This window comes from Felis catus, chromosome A1 (assembly GCF_018350175.1).
Source record: "Felis catus isolate Fca126 chromosome A1, F.catus_Fca126_mat1.0, whole genome shotgun sequence".
Taxonomy (NCBI): domain Eukaryota; kingdom Metazoa; phylum Chordata; class Mammalia; order Carnivora; family Felidae; genus Felis; species Felis catus.
Genome location: NC_058368.1, coordinates 64,098,839 through 64,114,772, shown reverse-complemented (window position 1 = coordinate 64,114,772; position 15,934 = coordinate 64,098,839). Strand labels below are relative to the sequence as shown.

At 35.9% G+C, this 15,934-nt stretch overlaps 1 protein-coding gene across 4 annotated transcripts in view; it reads right to left on the bottom strand.

The window, feature by feature from the left end:
* GPC5 (glypican 5) overlaps positions 1-15,934 on the bottom strand; it is a 1,421,162-nt gene that overhangs the window by 891,539 nt on the left and 513,689 nt on the right. The window contains exons 7-8 of one of the 4 annotated variants that reach the window (XM_045055074.1): positions 12,402-12,464; positions 9,130-10,579 (exon numbers count right to left, since the gene is read on the bottom strand). The exons of 2 other annotated variants lie outside the window; for them this stretch is intronic. In XM_045055074.1, the coding sequence (XP_044911009.1) occupies positions 10,562-10,579; positions 12,402-12,464 (81 nt within the window). In that variant the 3' untranslated portion in view covers positions 9,130-10,561. Of the gene's footprint in view, positions 1-9,129; positions 10,580-12,194; positions 12,465-15,934 lie in introns of those variants that run through there. One more of the 4 variants, XM_045055070.1, reaches the window with a different exon arrangement.

Here is a 15,934-nt window from a genome sequence, read left to right as displayed (position 1 = left end):
AAAAAGCCAATCAAACAAGTGCAACCATCTATAGCTCCTATAGCTTCTGCAACAATGTTTAACTCATTACACCATGGTCTTGCTACCAAAAGGGACGTAAAATTGACCCAAGAGAAATTATTTTGACAAACATGTTGGTCAGCTGGAGGACAACTTTATAAACATGAATTTGGACAGTTACTTTCACTTAGATGCTGCTTTGGCCACCCTCACACAGCCACAGAGACGGACTATGATGACAAAGTGACAATCTTCTGAAGCCTTGTAGAACTCACAGATCCAGATAGCACAGTGCCTGGCGCATTCAGAAAGGGGGGATGACAACTTTTGCTTGACTGGGTGTGGATATATGCAACTCAATTCTGACACTATCTACTCAGACAAAGCATCAGATTCCAAGGATAAGGGTTCAGTCCTACAAAACTTCCCCATTCACCCCACTTCAGATACCAGTCACAAGCCCAGGCTGTTATTTGTGCTTCTGATCTAAACAGCTACAAACTACAGGTTCCAATGGCCCCTTCCAACTCAGGGTGCCCACATCAGGTCCAGCTTGTTTTCTTACTTTTGAAAGACTGGCTATAAATCAAAGGTTCCCAGGTTTGATTCCTCAGGTTTGATTAATTTGCTAGAGTGGCTCACAGAACTTAGTAAACCCCTAGATTATGTTTCTTATAAGGAAATAACTCAGGAACAGCCAAACAGTGAGATGCATAGGGCAAGTCATAGGGAAAGGGCTCAGAGTTTCCATGGCCTCTCCAGTGCACCACTCACCCCAATCGCCACATGCTCCTCAACCTGGGGGAGGTCCTCTGGGGTTTTATGAAGGTTTCATTACATAGTCATGATTGATGAAGTCACTGACCATTGATGATTGGTTCAACTGCCAGGCCTCTCCTTGTTCCAGAGGTACTCAAAGTTCCAACCCTCTAATCACATGGTTGGTTCACCTGTGGCAGGTTGGTAACCTGCTCCTAAACTTAGGTGGAGTTAAAAAGTCACCTAATTAACATAGCAAGAGACACCTTTGTTGCTCTCATCACTTAGGAAAACCCAAGGGTGTTAGCAGCTCTGTGCCAGCAACTGGACAAAATCCAAATACACATCTCTTAGTCTAAATCACACTAGCCCCATGTAATATCCATAATACCCTGAGACAGAAGGTAGTACGATGAACTTCCCCCAAGGTTGGATAAGCCTCCCCCTGTTTGAGCTACAAACGGTCTCTTCAAATTCTTCACAGAATAGAATTCAAATTCCATTCTACATTTTAGAAAATGCTACAATCTGACAACAAATTAAGCCTTTGGAAAGAATCATAGTTAATGAGCTTCTAAAGAATAGGAGGTGAAGCTGGAGAGACAATTCTGGATGTCCTGGAGTTTCCTTTCCTTCCTTTTTCAGGAAGTTAGCAAGTTGCAGGCTCTGCTTATCTGAGTTAGCTAGCTGGAAAAACAGGCTGATACCAGCTTCAGGGCTTCAGCCTCTCCTTTCTGAGATGTTTCATTGACTAGGGAGCTCTTTTATAACATAGTGACTAGATGTTGCCTGCCACCCTTTTTCTCTCTGTGGTGCTCTAAGTCAACTGTACCAAGCTTACCTTTTTTTTATGTTTCAAGTTTTTATTTAAATTCTAGTTAGTTAACATATAGTGCAATATTGGTTTCAGGAGTAGAATTCAGTGATTCATCACTTACATACAACACCCAGTACTCACCCCAACAAGTGCCCTCCTTAATGCCCATCACCTCTTTCCCCAACCTCCACCCACCTCCTCTCCAGCAACCCTCATTTTGTTCTCTATAGTTAAGAGTCTCTCATGGTTTGCCTCCCCGTCTTTTTTTTATTATTATTATTTCCTTCCCTTATGTTCATCTGTATTATTTCTTAAATTCCGCATATGAAGGAAATTGTATGATATTTGTCTTTCTCAGACTGACTTATTTTGCTTAGCATAATACTCTCCAGTTCCAATCATGTTGTTGCAAATGTCAAGGTTTCATTCTTTGTGAGTGGTGAGTAATATTCGTGTGTGTGTGTGTGTGTGTGTGTGTGTGTGTGTGTGTGCATGTGTGTGAGTGTGTATTTCACATCTTTTTTACTCATTTATTGGTCGATGGACGTTTGGGCTCTTTCTATAATTTGGCTATTTCAGTTGCACCAATCTAAGCATGGTAGTCTGTGGGAAGACAGCCCAGAGGATGATGTGCTCTATGCTTGAAATTTTCCCTCAATAATGTTTATTTTATATTCATATCATATTGTGCTAGTGGTGGATATTCTTGTACTTAAAGGAAATATTAACCAGAAGTTCACCTCTTCTTTAAGTTGCTGAAAGAATGAAAAAGCAGGAATTCTGCACGCCTAAATTGTTTGAACAATTACCAGAACTACCTATGACCTCCTGATTACTAAACCTCATAAAATACTTTCCAGTTGTATCTTGATTAGCATCTCTATAGACTCTAAGATCATCTATCAATTCTCCCATTCAAAAAACCTCACTTTTATGTTTGCTTCAAACTTTCTTTTGACATTTTGACATTTTTCCATTTTTCTACTTACCTATTTTAAGTCTCCTTGCCTAGATTTTCTCCTTCTGTTCACTCTTTGTACGCTGGCACAATGCAGCTAACTGTGCATCATCTCATTATAAATACCCTCGATGCTGCTCCTTGCTTTTTTTCACTCAACAATATAGCCTTTTGATGATTACATTTCAATGTATCTGTATCTGCAATATTAGTTTCACCCCTAAATAGCATGGATATTTCATTATTTAAATAGCCATAAGTATAGCATTCAAAGCACTTTTTAAATAATGTTTTGCTATTTCAAAGAGCCCTAAATCTCCTGAGCACTCTTGAATATATGGGGCAGATCATTCCCTGGAAGTAGAATCAACTGGTTTAAGGGGATAAGGATTTTCCATCTTTGTGGATATTGCCACACTGTCTTGCAAAGAAATGAGGTCAGGAGTCCCTTACACCAGTCTCCTAGGTTATCTCTCTGCCTCCAGTACTGGTTCCTCTAATCCAATATTCACAATGCTGCAGGGTGACTATTTAACATGTACATCTGACCATGCCATCTTTCAGTTTCTCATGGATTTTAGATTAAGTATCTACTACTCACCAAAGCAAGAAAGGGCCTACGTGGAAGGACTCCTACCTCCTTTCCAATCTCCCTTGCTGCTAGCTTGCTTTTGCACTTGCTTCTTTTTCTGCCTGATACCTCCTGTTCCAGTCTCTCAGCACTCCCTCTTCACCAACTTTTACCTTTTCCAATCCTTCAATATTCATGTGTGCATTTTCAGCATCTGAACAATTCTCAGAACATTAAAAAAAACAGTCTATAATATTTTTGAATGAATGAATGAATGAATGAGTCAGGATTACATCCCACCCACAAATTATTATAGCATCTTGGTGTGCACATCTCTTTCAATGCACTGATAACATTTCATTTTAATCAGCCTGTCTTCTATACTAGTTTTATGGTGATGAGGACTGTACCTAGCACGAAATCAAGTGTCAGGTGAATAAATAAACGATGGAATGAGGTCCATTTCTTCTTCATTTACAGAAGAAAAATTCTGAGGCCCATGGATGTAATGTGTCTTTCCCAGTGACATATACCTAATCTAAGTGGCAGAACCAGGCCTAGATGTCATATATACTAATTTTTATTTTAGAACTCTTTCTAGTAAGTATGTTGCAACTTTAAATAATTGCATTTTGCTTTCTGTTTCACAGTGTTTTATTTCAAATAGAATTTGGACTAAACTTTGGAGGGTGTTTTCTCCCCCCCTCCAGTTATAGCTCTGCTCTTTAATAAATAGCAAAGCCAGTGCCTGCACTAAGTTCATTTAGCTTCAGTTACCTTGGCTATAATATCTCTGCTTCACCTGCCTGACTGCTTTATCGTGAAGGTTAAAAGAAACTGCAGGGGTGTGTCCTGAATGTAGGAAGCATTATACAAGTAATTTGTGGTGAACATTGCCTTACAGAATCATATTCGCTAATTCCTTCATGCAAGAATGTTTGTGATCACACAAGCAAGCATCTGGGCTCTGCTGATTCCAGAGATAAAAACCACTGCTACTATAATCATATTACATGTGTGCCTACAGGAATTTCCATAAAGAACCTGTGACAAAGAAACAGGGGTTTGGGCTAATATATATTTTCATCAAGTTCAAATCAAAGAGCTGCACAATTCTGATCATGTCTACATTTCTCAATGGTTGAGATATGTAAGTTCATCATAGAGTTTGGGGAGGTTTGTCACAATTTATCCAATACCAGTAAACAGTATACCCATAGTGTTCACAGAAGAGAGTCTTCATCAAAAATTGCTAAATTATCAACTATTTGACAGGTGGGAAAACATGCTTTAAAATAAACCTGAAATAGAAGTTGAATGTGGAATCTAAAAACAAAAACAAAAACAAAACAAACTCTTAGAAACAGAGAACAGATGGGTGGTTGCCAATAACAGGAGTTGGGGAGGGGGCTGGGGGGGGGGAAGTAGCTGAAGAAGGTCAGAAGGTATAAACTTCTAGTTACAAGATGGAGATGTCCTGGGGATGTAATGCATAGCATGGTGACTATAGTTAACAATGCTGTATTGCATATTTGAAAGTTGCTAAGAGGGTAGATTTTAAAAGTTCTTACCTCAAAAGTTTGATGGATGTGTTAACTAATATTGTGGCAGTCATTTCACATTATTAACCCATATAAAATCATTACATTGTACAGTTTAAACTTACACATGTTGTATATCAATTATATCTCAATAAAGCTGGAAAAATACTCTATGAGAGTTGAAAGACAAGTACTGTAACGTAATGTATCAAGGTTTGATTCCGGTCCCTATTCTAATCAAATCAAACTCCTTTCCAAGACCCACAAGGCTTGGTTGCACAGTCGCTAGCTCACTAGACTCCATCTTTGCTTTGAGGAGATCTGATATCTCCCTAAAAGTCAAATGGTCACAAGTCAAATGTCAACTAGCAATGCATTTCCTTATTACCTTAGCTTAAGTAGCCTTGTCCCAGTGACTTTCTCTGTTATACATATTTGCCTCTAGTATTTCTAGCACAAGGTCCACTATAGCTAGTGTTGATCTGATACATGTACCTGTTCATATGTGGCTGTGCTATCCCTACCTCATCCCACCCCTACCCAGATACTGCCCAAGGAAAATGGAACCTATATCCTTGGTGCCTGAGAGGCAGTCAGTAAATATTTGTACTATGAGTGAATTAGTGAGTAATCAAATGAAAGTTCAGAGCACAGTTACCATATGGTAATGGGATTGGAAAAAATTGTCAGAACATGCTGATGTGCTGTTATTGAAGATGGGTTTTTTTAACTCATATATTTTGCACCTCAAAACAGAGATTAAGAAAAAGAGGTATCTACCCAAAAAGAGCATTTCTAAATTGCTCAATTATAATAGACTATTTTTATCCTTCTTTCCAAGTTGAAGAAATATTTAGTACCGTGTACAATGTTTATTACTAAACACACATGCATGTATATTTATGTGTGCATGGAGTGATGAGTTACAAAGACAGTGTAAGATGTGGGATGTTCCACATAAATATCATATATGCTTTTATTCTGTTCAGAATCATGGAATATCTATTTACACACACACACACACACACACACACACACACACAAATATATATTTAAGGAAATAATGCCAGCACTGCAGGCCAGCTAATAGGTTAAAAACTAACAAAAAGTTAAAAACTTAAAGTAGGAAAAGGAGAAGAATAAGAGAAAGAAGAACATAAAAGGAAACAGGAAGATAAAGAGAAGGGGGAAAGGACAAATGTGGATCAGGAAGAGAGAAACAAGAGAGGGTGAAGAGCAGAAGGAAAAGGGAAATCAGGAAAAGAAGTGCTAGTGGTATAGTAGTGGTGAGACCGTGGAGCTGGCTCAACAAGGTGGTAACACATACTCCAAGGCTTCCGTTAGTACAAACATAAAGTACTGCTAAAAGAACATTTGCAAGATTATTTTAATAAACGAGCCTATATTCATATTGTTTCAAAAACATTATATTTGTCTTAAAATTTAAATCTGTTGGTAAAAAAATAATAGATAATACAATAAATATTTGGAGGGAAATCTTAGATGTTGTATCTCATATTATATACCACAATTATATCTATAAAACCTGAAGGATTATGTGTGTGTGTGTGTGTGTATATAAGTATATATACATATATGCATATATATTTACATATAAATATATATAAGTATATATATACTTATATATTTACATATAAATATATAAGTATATATATACATACATGTATGGGCATACACATATATATGAAAACTTTAAAACTGGAAAAAAAATAAGTGACTGTAATTCCGATTTTGGAAAGATTTTCTAAATGTATGACCAATCCAGATGAACTAAAAGAGGGGCGCCTGGGTGGCTCATTCAGTTAAGTGTCTGACTTCAGCTCAGGTCATGATCTCGAGGTCCAGGAGTTCCAGTCCCTCATCAGGCTCTGTGCTGACAGCTCAGAGCCTGGAGCCTACTTTGGATTCTGCGTCTCCCTCTCTCTCTGCCCCTCCCCTGCTCGCAGGCTGTCTCTCTTTCTCAAAAATAAATAAATATTAAAATAATTTTTAAAAAATATGAACTAAAAGATCATGTTATATAATTAATTAAAGGACAAATTCATAAAGGTAAAATACATCGTTAAAATAAAAGGCAAAAAGGTTACAGACATATATTCTACAAAGGTAACAACAAAAATGTTAACGTCATTAATATGGGGTATTCATTCAGATTAATTAGAATAAAAATATAAAGGCTTCGAAGAATACAGTCCAAAGCTCTGGTAAGAGAAAACTTAGAAAAGGAATAATTATAACTAGTGAACATTTGGCCAAAATATTGAATTTCAACAGGAATTAGAGAAATACAAATGAAAATAAAAAATTAAAATAATGTTGGCAAGTATGCAAACAGACACTCAGTATGGACTTGCAAATTTATCAACTTTTGAAACCCTGTGCTAATAGATTTAGGAAACCTAAAAAGGTATGTCATTTATTCTAGAAATTTCCTTTGGAACGTTTCATATGCAAATGTTTACAAAACTGAAAACAATACAGATAATGCACTGTTAATGGTGAAAATATAGAATTCTCACACAAAAGAGTATTATACTTTTAGAAATCTCTCATGATTTTTTTGGAAATAGCAAGTGAGCTTATAGAGTATAATTCTAACTTAAATTTTAAAAATATAAACAAACAAAGGAGGAAAGACTGAAAAAATAAATGTGAAACCATTTTTTTAAATAATGGGTTATTTTAGTATTTTCCTTGATAATTCTAACCACTGTAACTTTTTTCCTAAATGAGCATATTTCACTTTTATAATATGAAAAATACAAATGTTTTTAAAAGGTAAAAATAACCAAGATAAACATGAAAAGTAAATGTGTTAATTTAACATACCAGAAATAGTGTTCCTTTCCAAAGATGTAATTTCAAGCTTTTATAACATGCTACAAAGCTATTCATTTTGTTGCAGTATTTTGTTCTTATCTACACTCTCATAGTAAACAGTGAATTTCTACAGAAATGCATTGTTTCTTTGTTTTTTATCATTATTTTTTTAAATAGTGGTATCAGTTTTTAAATGCATTAAGCCTTTTGTGACTCCCATAATAGTTTGGGTAATGACAAATGAGTACACTGTGTAAACTAAATTTGTGGCTGCTAGAGTTCCTGGGATATTAGGTTGTTGATCATTTTTGATTCATCAATATTGTGAAAAGTAATAAAATGAAACTTTATTTAAAATGGTGTTGAGAGGCTGGTAAGGGGAATGCTCACCCCATACCACTGGTCCATTGCATACTCAACAAGAATTGAGGGACTTTGCATAACTACTTTGGCTAGTAGTTTACTATGCATCACCAGGTGGAAGAATGGTTTCCTCCTCCACCAGCAACAGCCCAGCCAGTGACTGTCCCGACTCAGCCAATGAAAGGCACGGTACTTTAAAGTCTGTTTCCTCTAATGGATTTTTTTGTGTATTACACCCCTCCCAACTTCCCCCTCTCCTTTGTTCTCTGGACTTGCTATGGTTTTGCCTTAGCTTGCTTGTCCTAGATTGCAATTCTCTATGGGTCCCAAATAAACCATTTTTTCCAGTAAAATAACTAGCAATTTTGTTGTTAAGGTTAACAGCATAAACAACAAATAATAAACATACCCAAGTTGCAAGGAAATATTTTAGAGAAAATATACTCTGCAAATAGATATAATTCAAAAGTGAATACATACACCTGTCTCAATGACTGTCTACAAATCTTTTCTTTAGCAGACTATAAGATTTCACAAAGGAGCAATGTATTATAGTCTGTCTCCCTCTTAATTTACTGAAATAAAACAAAATATTTCATCAACCCTCTTGATGAAACTCTGTCCTGTGAAAACTGACAATGAATCTCTTTTCTGATCATATACTACTCCAAATGTATGTTTTTGATTACATTAATAGAAGTTTATTACTTTTTTCTCTGCTTTTCCTCACTAACTCTAAAGGGAAACGTTAAAGTAAGTTGTTCTTTATTAATAATTCAGTGAATTTTTCAGTTCACTGATGTCAGGCAGCTGAGTGACCCGAAAATGAACCTTTCTAGAAGCATACTGCATAAGAAGGCTTTCACATGTCTCCATGAGGAATGCACCTTTAGTTGTCTAATTATTTCTATTTAGATGTTCAGGCAATTAGGAAGAAAACTTGTATTCTTCATTAATCCAATTCTACCTTGTACCAATAAATAGCAAAAAAAAAGAAGAAGAAGAAGAAGGAAAAGAAAAAAGAAACCCAAAACCCAAAAACCAACCAACCAAACAAACAAAAATCCCAAAAAAACTGCTTTCCTCCTATATGGAAATCTACTTTATAAATGAAATTTATTTAATATTTAAATGAAATATTACAAGAATTGTAACTCAGTAGATATATTCAACTTAAATTTGCATTTCAGAGAGAAGTTCATGATAATTATATCAGGGGGAAAAAAGCAGGTCAATTTATCAAGAAGGGTGAAAATCCCACACAATAGCAACAGCTCAAGCTCAGAGGTACTGAATGGGACTCTATAACCACAGAGTGATTATTTTGACACATTCAGCTGTTTAATATCATGCCTCACTGCCCCTTTCTGGTTGATGATTTTCCTTTGTAGGATCTGACAGGCCTAAATGAATTTTCACCCTTGTGAATTAAAACCCTCTCATTCATTTACATTGGCCAAAATCCCTTATGCTCTAAGCAAATGTGTCTTTTCTTCTTTCAATGCATCTGAAGGTACATACAATTACGTGTAAGTATGTGAAATTCTTATAGCTATAAGGAGAGAAAAACTGGTTAAATGAAGATGTAAAAAGAAATAGGAAAGTTATAAATATTTAATCATTAACTTTTTATTGACATCGTGGTAAAACAGATAAACAAGCAATTTAAGGTTAAAATATGTTTCCAAACGAGCACTCTTTTATACCTGGCTTCACAACTAAAATTCCCTTTGGAACTAAGCAAGTTACATACATGAGTCAATGGCGAACATTACTGAGTATTTCTGAGCCAGGGAATAGGGAAGTGTGTTTTTAACTATGAACTCACGGAATCCTTATCACGTCTTTTATGAGGAATTACTATCTGATTCATATTCCATTGAATTTCACTTAATGTCATTCCTCAGGTGCAAAAGAATGAGCTCAGAATCGTCAAATTATGACATATCAACACTGTTATCATGTTTTATTTATTTATTCTTATTTATTCTTATACCCAGCCCCCCCACTAAGAGTTAAGATTCTAATGTGTTTAATCTATATTTGGGGGAGAAAACTTGAAAAAGGTGTATTTTTGTACATGTATTATTCATTCTTATCAAAGTTATGCTCTAGAATTCATTGTTTCTAAGTTTTATCAGTCAACACTAGACTAAATTCTGCCCATGTTGCTATGGGTGCCCGGATTTATTGTGTCTAACTGTTTAGAGTACACTGTGATGTGTACCTGATGCATTTTACCTATTCACTGTTCAAGCAACATTTAGGATGCCTCCTATTTCTACCAGCAAAACTAACGTTTCAGTATTTGTTCCATTTCTTCCCTTTGTTACAAACGTTCCAGTAAATGTCCTTCTGCATGTTCCCTTATGTTATGTGCCTGTGTGAAAATTTCTTTGTGATACACACACACACACACACACACACACACACACACACACACACACACTTACATGTGCCCTATACACACAGACACACACACACACACACACACACACACAGGCATAAGACTGAGTTCAAAGCATGTACATGTATATAACTAAGATTATGTTCTGCTTGCGTTGCTTTCTAGATTAGATCACTTCTACCTAAAAGGCACAAAACTCTGTGCCTCATCAGTTTGAAGATGAGAAACCAGAGGTACAAATATATTAAGTAATGGCCCAAGGTCAAACCAAGCGGACTGGTTCCAAAGCCCACACTTGCAGTCACTATTCTGTACTTCCACCCTAGAGGGGAGAAATAATAAAGCACCAGGAATTGTGACAATCTAGAGAGCATAGGTACTGCCTTATGACTTTATGACATTTAAATATAATAACCACAAACATAACTAGGAGTGTGACAAATGAAATTCATCAGCATGCTGAATTGACTCAAAAGCTACCATTATATAATCTGTCCTCTATGTAATGATTTCATTATCAGCAGAATCATTCCTAAACTGGCTTTCAGTAGCTCTAGCCAATGGTTAATAACAGGTCCCATTGAGATACTAGAGTCCACCTTATTTTTTTTTCACAATGGGAAATGTCTATTTAGCATCAGTTACAGCTATAGCTACTGAGAGCACATTTTATTTGCCCTGGCTGAATCATCATGGACATTTTCAAATGTATGTTTCAAGTCATGGGTGAGAATAGATAAATACATTAAACTACTACTAAGACTACACAAAAATTTTCCCCCAAACATTTACTAATTAAGTCTACTAGATAATGCCAAAAATGTATAAAAGCATTCTATTGTTTGCTGGTCAGTCTACTCCAGAGCTCACACAACCTGTACCAGGTAGAAATAATCATTCGTTGTGATTATTGTCAGGAAAAAGTAACCTATTTCTCTAATGATTTAAACAAGATGTTAGTTTTAGAAGAGAACAAGGCATTTAGAAAAACTCAGGGGTCTCCCCAATATAATTGTTTATGCCTTGACAAAAGATCCTAAAATTTCAAAAGGAAGATATACCCTAACATTGCCATCTGATACATCCATTCTTTAGCAGACAGCAATCTGGTTTCCACACCCACCATTCCATAGCAAATGCACATATGAAAAGGCTCTTATAAGTTTAGTATTCACCAATGACCTTCTACTTATGAAATTTAATAACTGTTTCTTAACGCTCATCTAAACTTAATTCTCAACTGAATTTGACCACATTAGTTACATTCTCCATAGTTTGCTAAGGTCATCTCTCTTCTTATTCACTTCCTACTTTAACTTGTCTTTGATGTAAAAATTTATTGACTTGTATACTCACAGAAAGTTAGAGCTTAATAGATTTTTACAAAGTGAACACACCTGAGCCCAGGGGAACTTTGTTGCACAGTGGAATACACTTTCATCAGATAAAAAAAAAAAATAGAACATCACCAGCAAATCTTAAGCTCGTTTCCAGACTCTCTTCTCACCATTAACAGCCTTCCTCCACAGACAAAAGCACTGTCCTGACTTCTCTTAATTTTGTCTTCCTTCAACTTTAAGGAACCACAAATAGTGCCCCTGTGTTTGACTTCTTTGGCACAAAATTATGCTAGTAAGATCCATCTATGATATGTGGATTAACAGTTATCTTTTCTCATTGTTGTATAATATTTATGAATATTGCATCATTTATTTGCCTATGCCACTTGATGATCACAAAATGGTAGCTATCATTAAAAGTAAATAATCATAATAATAAGATTAGCTGTAGAAAAGACTCAAATATGGAGAACAAACTGAGGGGTTTGTGGGAGGGGGGATGGGCTAAATGGGTAAGGGACATTAAGGTATCTACTCCTGAAATCATTGTTTCACTATATGCTAACTAATTTGGATGCAAATTTAAAAAAAATAAAAAACAAAATTAAAAAAAAAAAGACTAGCTGTTATACTGGTAATACCTAGTAGAGCACATACCATAGAGTAGATATTTGAAAGTGTTTATTATTTTCCATTGCATAATTGCCAAGTTATACCTAAAGTTACTCATATCAAACAATCCATTTAGCTTTAGCTTTTAATGAGGAGAAGCTCTCTTCTTCAAGAAAACCTTTCCTTGCTCACCTTCAAGCACTCCGTTTCATAAATCTTCCACAGGAGAAGTAGTAAACATGTTAACAAAGATTTCTAGGTATAAAAATGAAATGTAGTATTGATGAGATGTGTAGCAATTCACTGAGCAAAATATATTTTTAGACCAAACTATTTATTCTTCACCATTACAACTATCTTTAATATTTTCCTTTTCTTTAGTTTGGTCCTATGGTAGGGAACACTCCACAGGAACTAGGAAAATTCCCAATTGTTTACTGGGCTAGTGCAACTCTCATCATAGCATTTGAAAATGATAAGAGAAGAAGCTTAAAATTCAGCCTCCAATTTTGCCTCTTACTTCTACTTAGTCAACTGTACGGCAACCATATGAAAAATAGCCTTAATGTTTGTAAACATGTGGTTAGTTGGAAGAAAATTAATACCTGAAAGAATCATCTGCTTGTCTGTTATTAATGCTTTAGATATACCACCAAGACCCCATTTAGGTAGTCAGAAGGCTTGTTTTGTCTGACACAACTTTCAGACATGCCAAAACCATGTAACTTCACTGAGCTTAAAGAAATGAGACCATGAGTACTGATGAGTATCCTTCAACAGTGAAGACTCATTGGCATTTTCTATTTAGAATTCATCATCAAAAGACAGAACTAATAGGGCTTCTCTCTCTCTCTCTCTGTATATACATACCTACATATGCCTTTATGTATATAATGTGTATAATATACATATATACATATATCCACACATATACAAAATGTGTCCATTTTAGCGATGCTTGTGATTTATAGATTCACAACATAAAACAGGTCTATAAAGTAGAAATCAGTACAGAGTCTTCTAGATCATTTATAACCTTAAAATGTTCTACTCTTTATTGGACTTCATTAATTCACTCTTCAGTAAATATTTAATGAGGGTTAGTATGGGCCAGGCATGCTAGAAGGCCAGAAAAAAATAAATCACCCTCAAGGAGCTCTTAAACTAGTTGTATGGCAATACATATAAAGTAATAAAGTATAAAGCAATGTGATACCCTACTGAAGCAGGTGTGAGTAGTCTTATTAGTAGTAGGAGGAGTAATGGTATGGCAGGTAGTAGTTATGAGAGGGAGCAAGGGAAGTGTGGCCTTTGGAGACACATCCCTTGGATCAAATTCTATCTCTGCCATTTTCTGGCGTGGGACCTCGGGCAAGTTTTCAAGTGTCTATGCTCCAGTGTACATTTTTTACAATAGAGACGATAACAGAAACTATTAAACGAGTTGTTACACACAAAGTTCACTAGGAAGAATGTCTGACACACAGCAAGCACTGAAAGTATTCGTTAGCATCAGTACCACAAAACACTGCGTAGCACTTTGTGGGTTCAGATACTTCACTGGATACTTTATAAACATTATCTCATTTTACCCTGGTAACCCTGTGAGTTTAGTACTCTTATTCTAATTCAATAGAGGAAGAAATTCATGCTCAAATATATTAGTGACTTGTTCAAGGTCATACAATCGAGTAATTTGGAGAATTGGAATCCAATCCAAATTCTGCCAGTTACTCATATCCTGAACCAAGTGCTTTGACAGCACAGAAGATGGAGCAACAGATGTTTTCCTTGGTGTTTGCAAGCGACGTATTGGAGGTGGGTCATTTAGTTTGGAAACTGAAGCACAAATACGCATGAGCTGGCATAATTAAAGCAGAGAATTTCATCCCAGTCTCAAGGCATAGCATGGTAAGGACATTAATCCATGGAAAAGCTTGGCAGTTTCAGTAAAGACGGAAAAGTTCTGTGTCACTGGTGTGAGGGGAAATGGAGCATGAAAGTTACAGTGGCAGATCATAAACGAGTTTCAGTGAAAATCTACAGACTTGGTTAATCCCAACTTCTATGAAATTAATGGGGCCCAACTCTGAACCTGTTGTGACCAATTTTTGAGCTTCTCTCTAGATAGGCTGTTCATGCTAATACTGACATATTAAGCATTTGTATATTTTCAATCAAAGTGACTCTACTACTGAGTGACTATGCATGTAAGCATGTGATTTAAACAAAGGCTCTTCCCTCAGCTCTGTCCATTTCACATGGTATCAGATTCTCCAAAGGGCAAACCAAAGGGTTGCTGTTATCTGAAGGCAAGGTCAAATTTTTATAATGAGAATCTAGTACAGCAAAGAATGCACATGTACATCACAGAATAATTCATGAACTTTTTCTTTCCTAAACCAAAAGAACATATACTGCCTGCAATGCAGTTACACTAATTTTATATTAACAATGTCATTAGGTTGACCTCTGGGGCTCCTCGGTGGCTCAGTCGGTTGAGCACCTGACTTGATTTCAGCTCAGGTCATGATCTCAGGGTTCATGAGACTGAGCCCCATTGGGCTCTGGGCTGGCAGCGCAGGGAGCCTGCTTGGGATTCGCTCTCCTCTCTGCTCCTCCCCCACTTCTCTCCTTCCCTCTCTCTCTGTCCCTCCACTGATCGTGTGTGTGCTCTCTTTTTTTCTCAAAATAAATAAAATAGGGTCGACTGCGTGGCTCAGTTGTTTAAGCATCAGACTCTTAGTTTCATCCCAGGTCATGATCTCCTGGTTTTGTGGGTTTGAGCCCCTCATTGGGCTCTGTGCTGGCAGTGCAGAGACTGTTTGGGATTCTCTCTCCTTCTCTACACTCTTCCCCGACTTTCACTGTCTCTGTCTCTCTCAAAACAAAAATAAAAAACTTTTTAAAAAATTAATTAATTAATTAATTAAAAAAAAAAGAATATCATTAGGTTGACCTCTGATTTGTTACTTTTCTACCTGCAGTTAGCTATAAGGTTTTTCTGGCTTTTCTGTTTTCACAAATGTAACTTAATAGCTTAAGTGGTTGTGTTAAACATTTTTTTGTTTTCTATTATTCTTTGTCCACCATCACATAATGGAGGTATTATTGATTTTATCCACATTAATTTCTCCTACCACACACTATGGCAGGCTACTAGTCTCAGTATAATTTCAGGTTGTTTGCTTTATACGAAGCTGCCTCTTAAACTGTACAGCATAGCCCTATTTTTTTTTTCTTTTACAACTCATTTACTGAGCGTTCCTATACGTAACTTTTTGAAGTAGATTTTTTTAGATTTTTTGCTTTCCTTTTTCTTCCTTTATCGTTGATTTTTATAAAGCTATGAATTAACCATTTTTATAATAATAATAAAGTATTTGTAACATTCATTTTTGAATGCACACATGTGAATGGGAGCCCAAGGTTAAACTGGAAGGTGTCATCAGATTTTTTTTTCCTTAATTAGAATTCTAGAGACACATGGAGATAGATGCCTTTTCTTTATACTTTAAATGGGTTGTTTTATGTTAGAGATAATAGGAGTAGTCAGTTAACACCAAACAAATGTACAGTAATATCCAAAGAACTCTTCAAATATAATACATTGGTATTTTTTAAATGTTGCTTCTACAAGGACTATAAGTTATATATGGATATCAAGGAGAGGGGACAGTAGCAACTACCTGATAATAATTTGTGCTCTTATGGAGCTAAACACC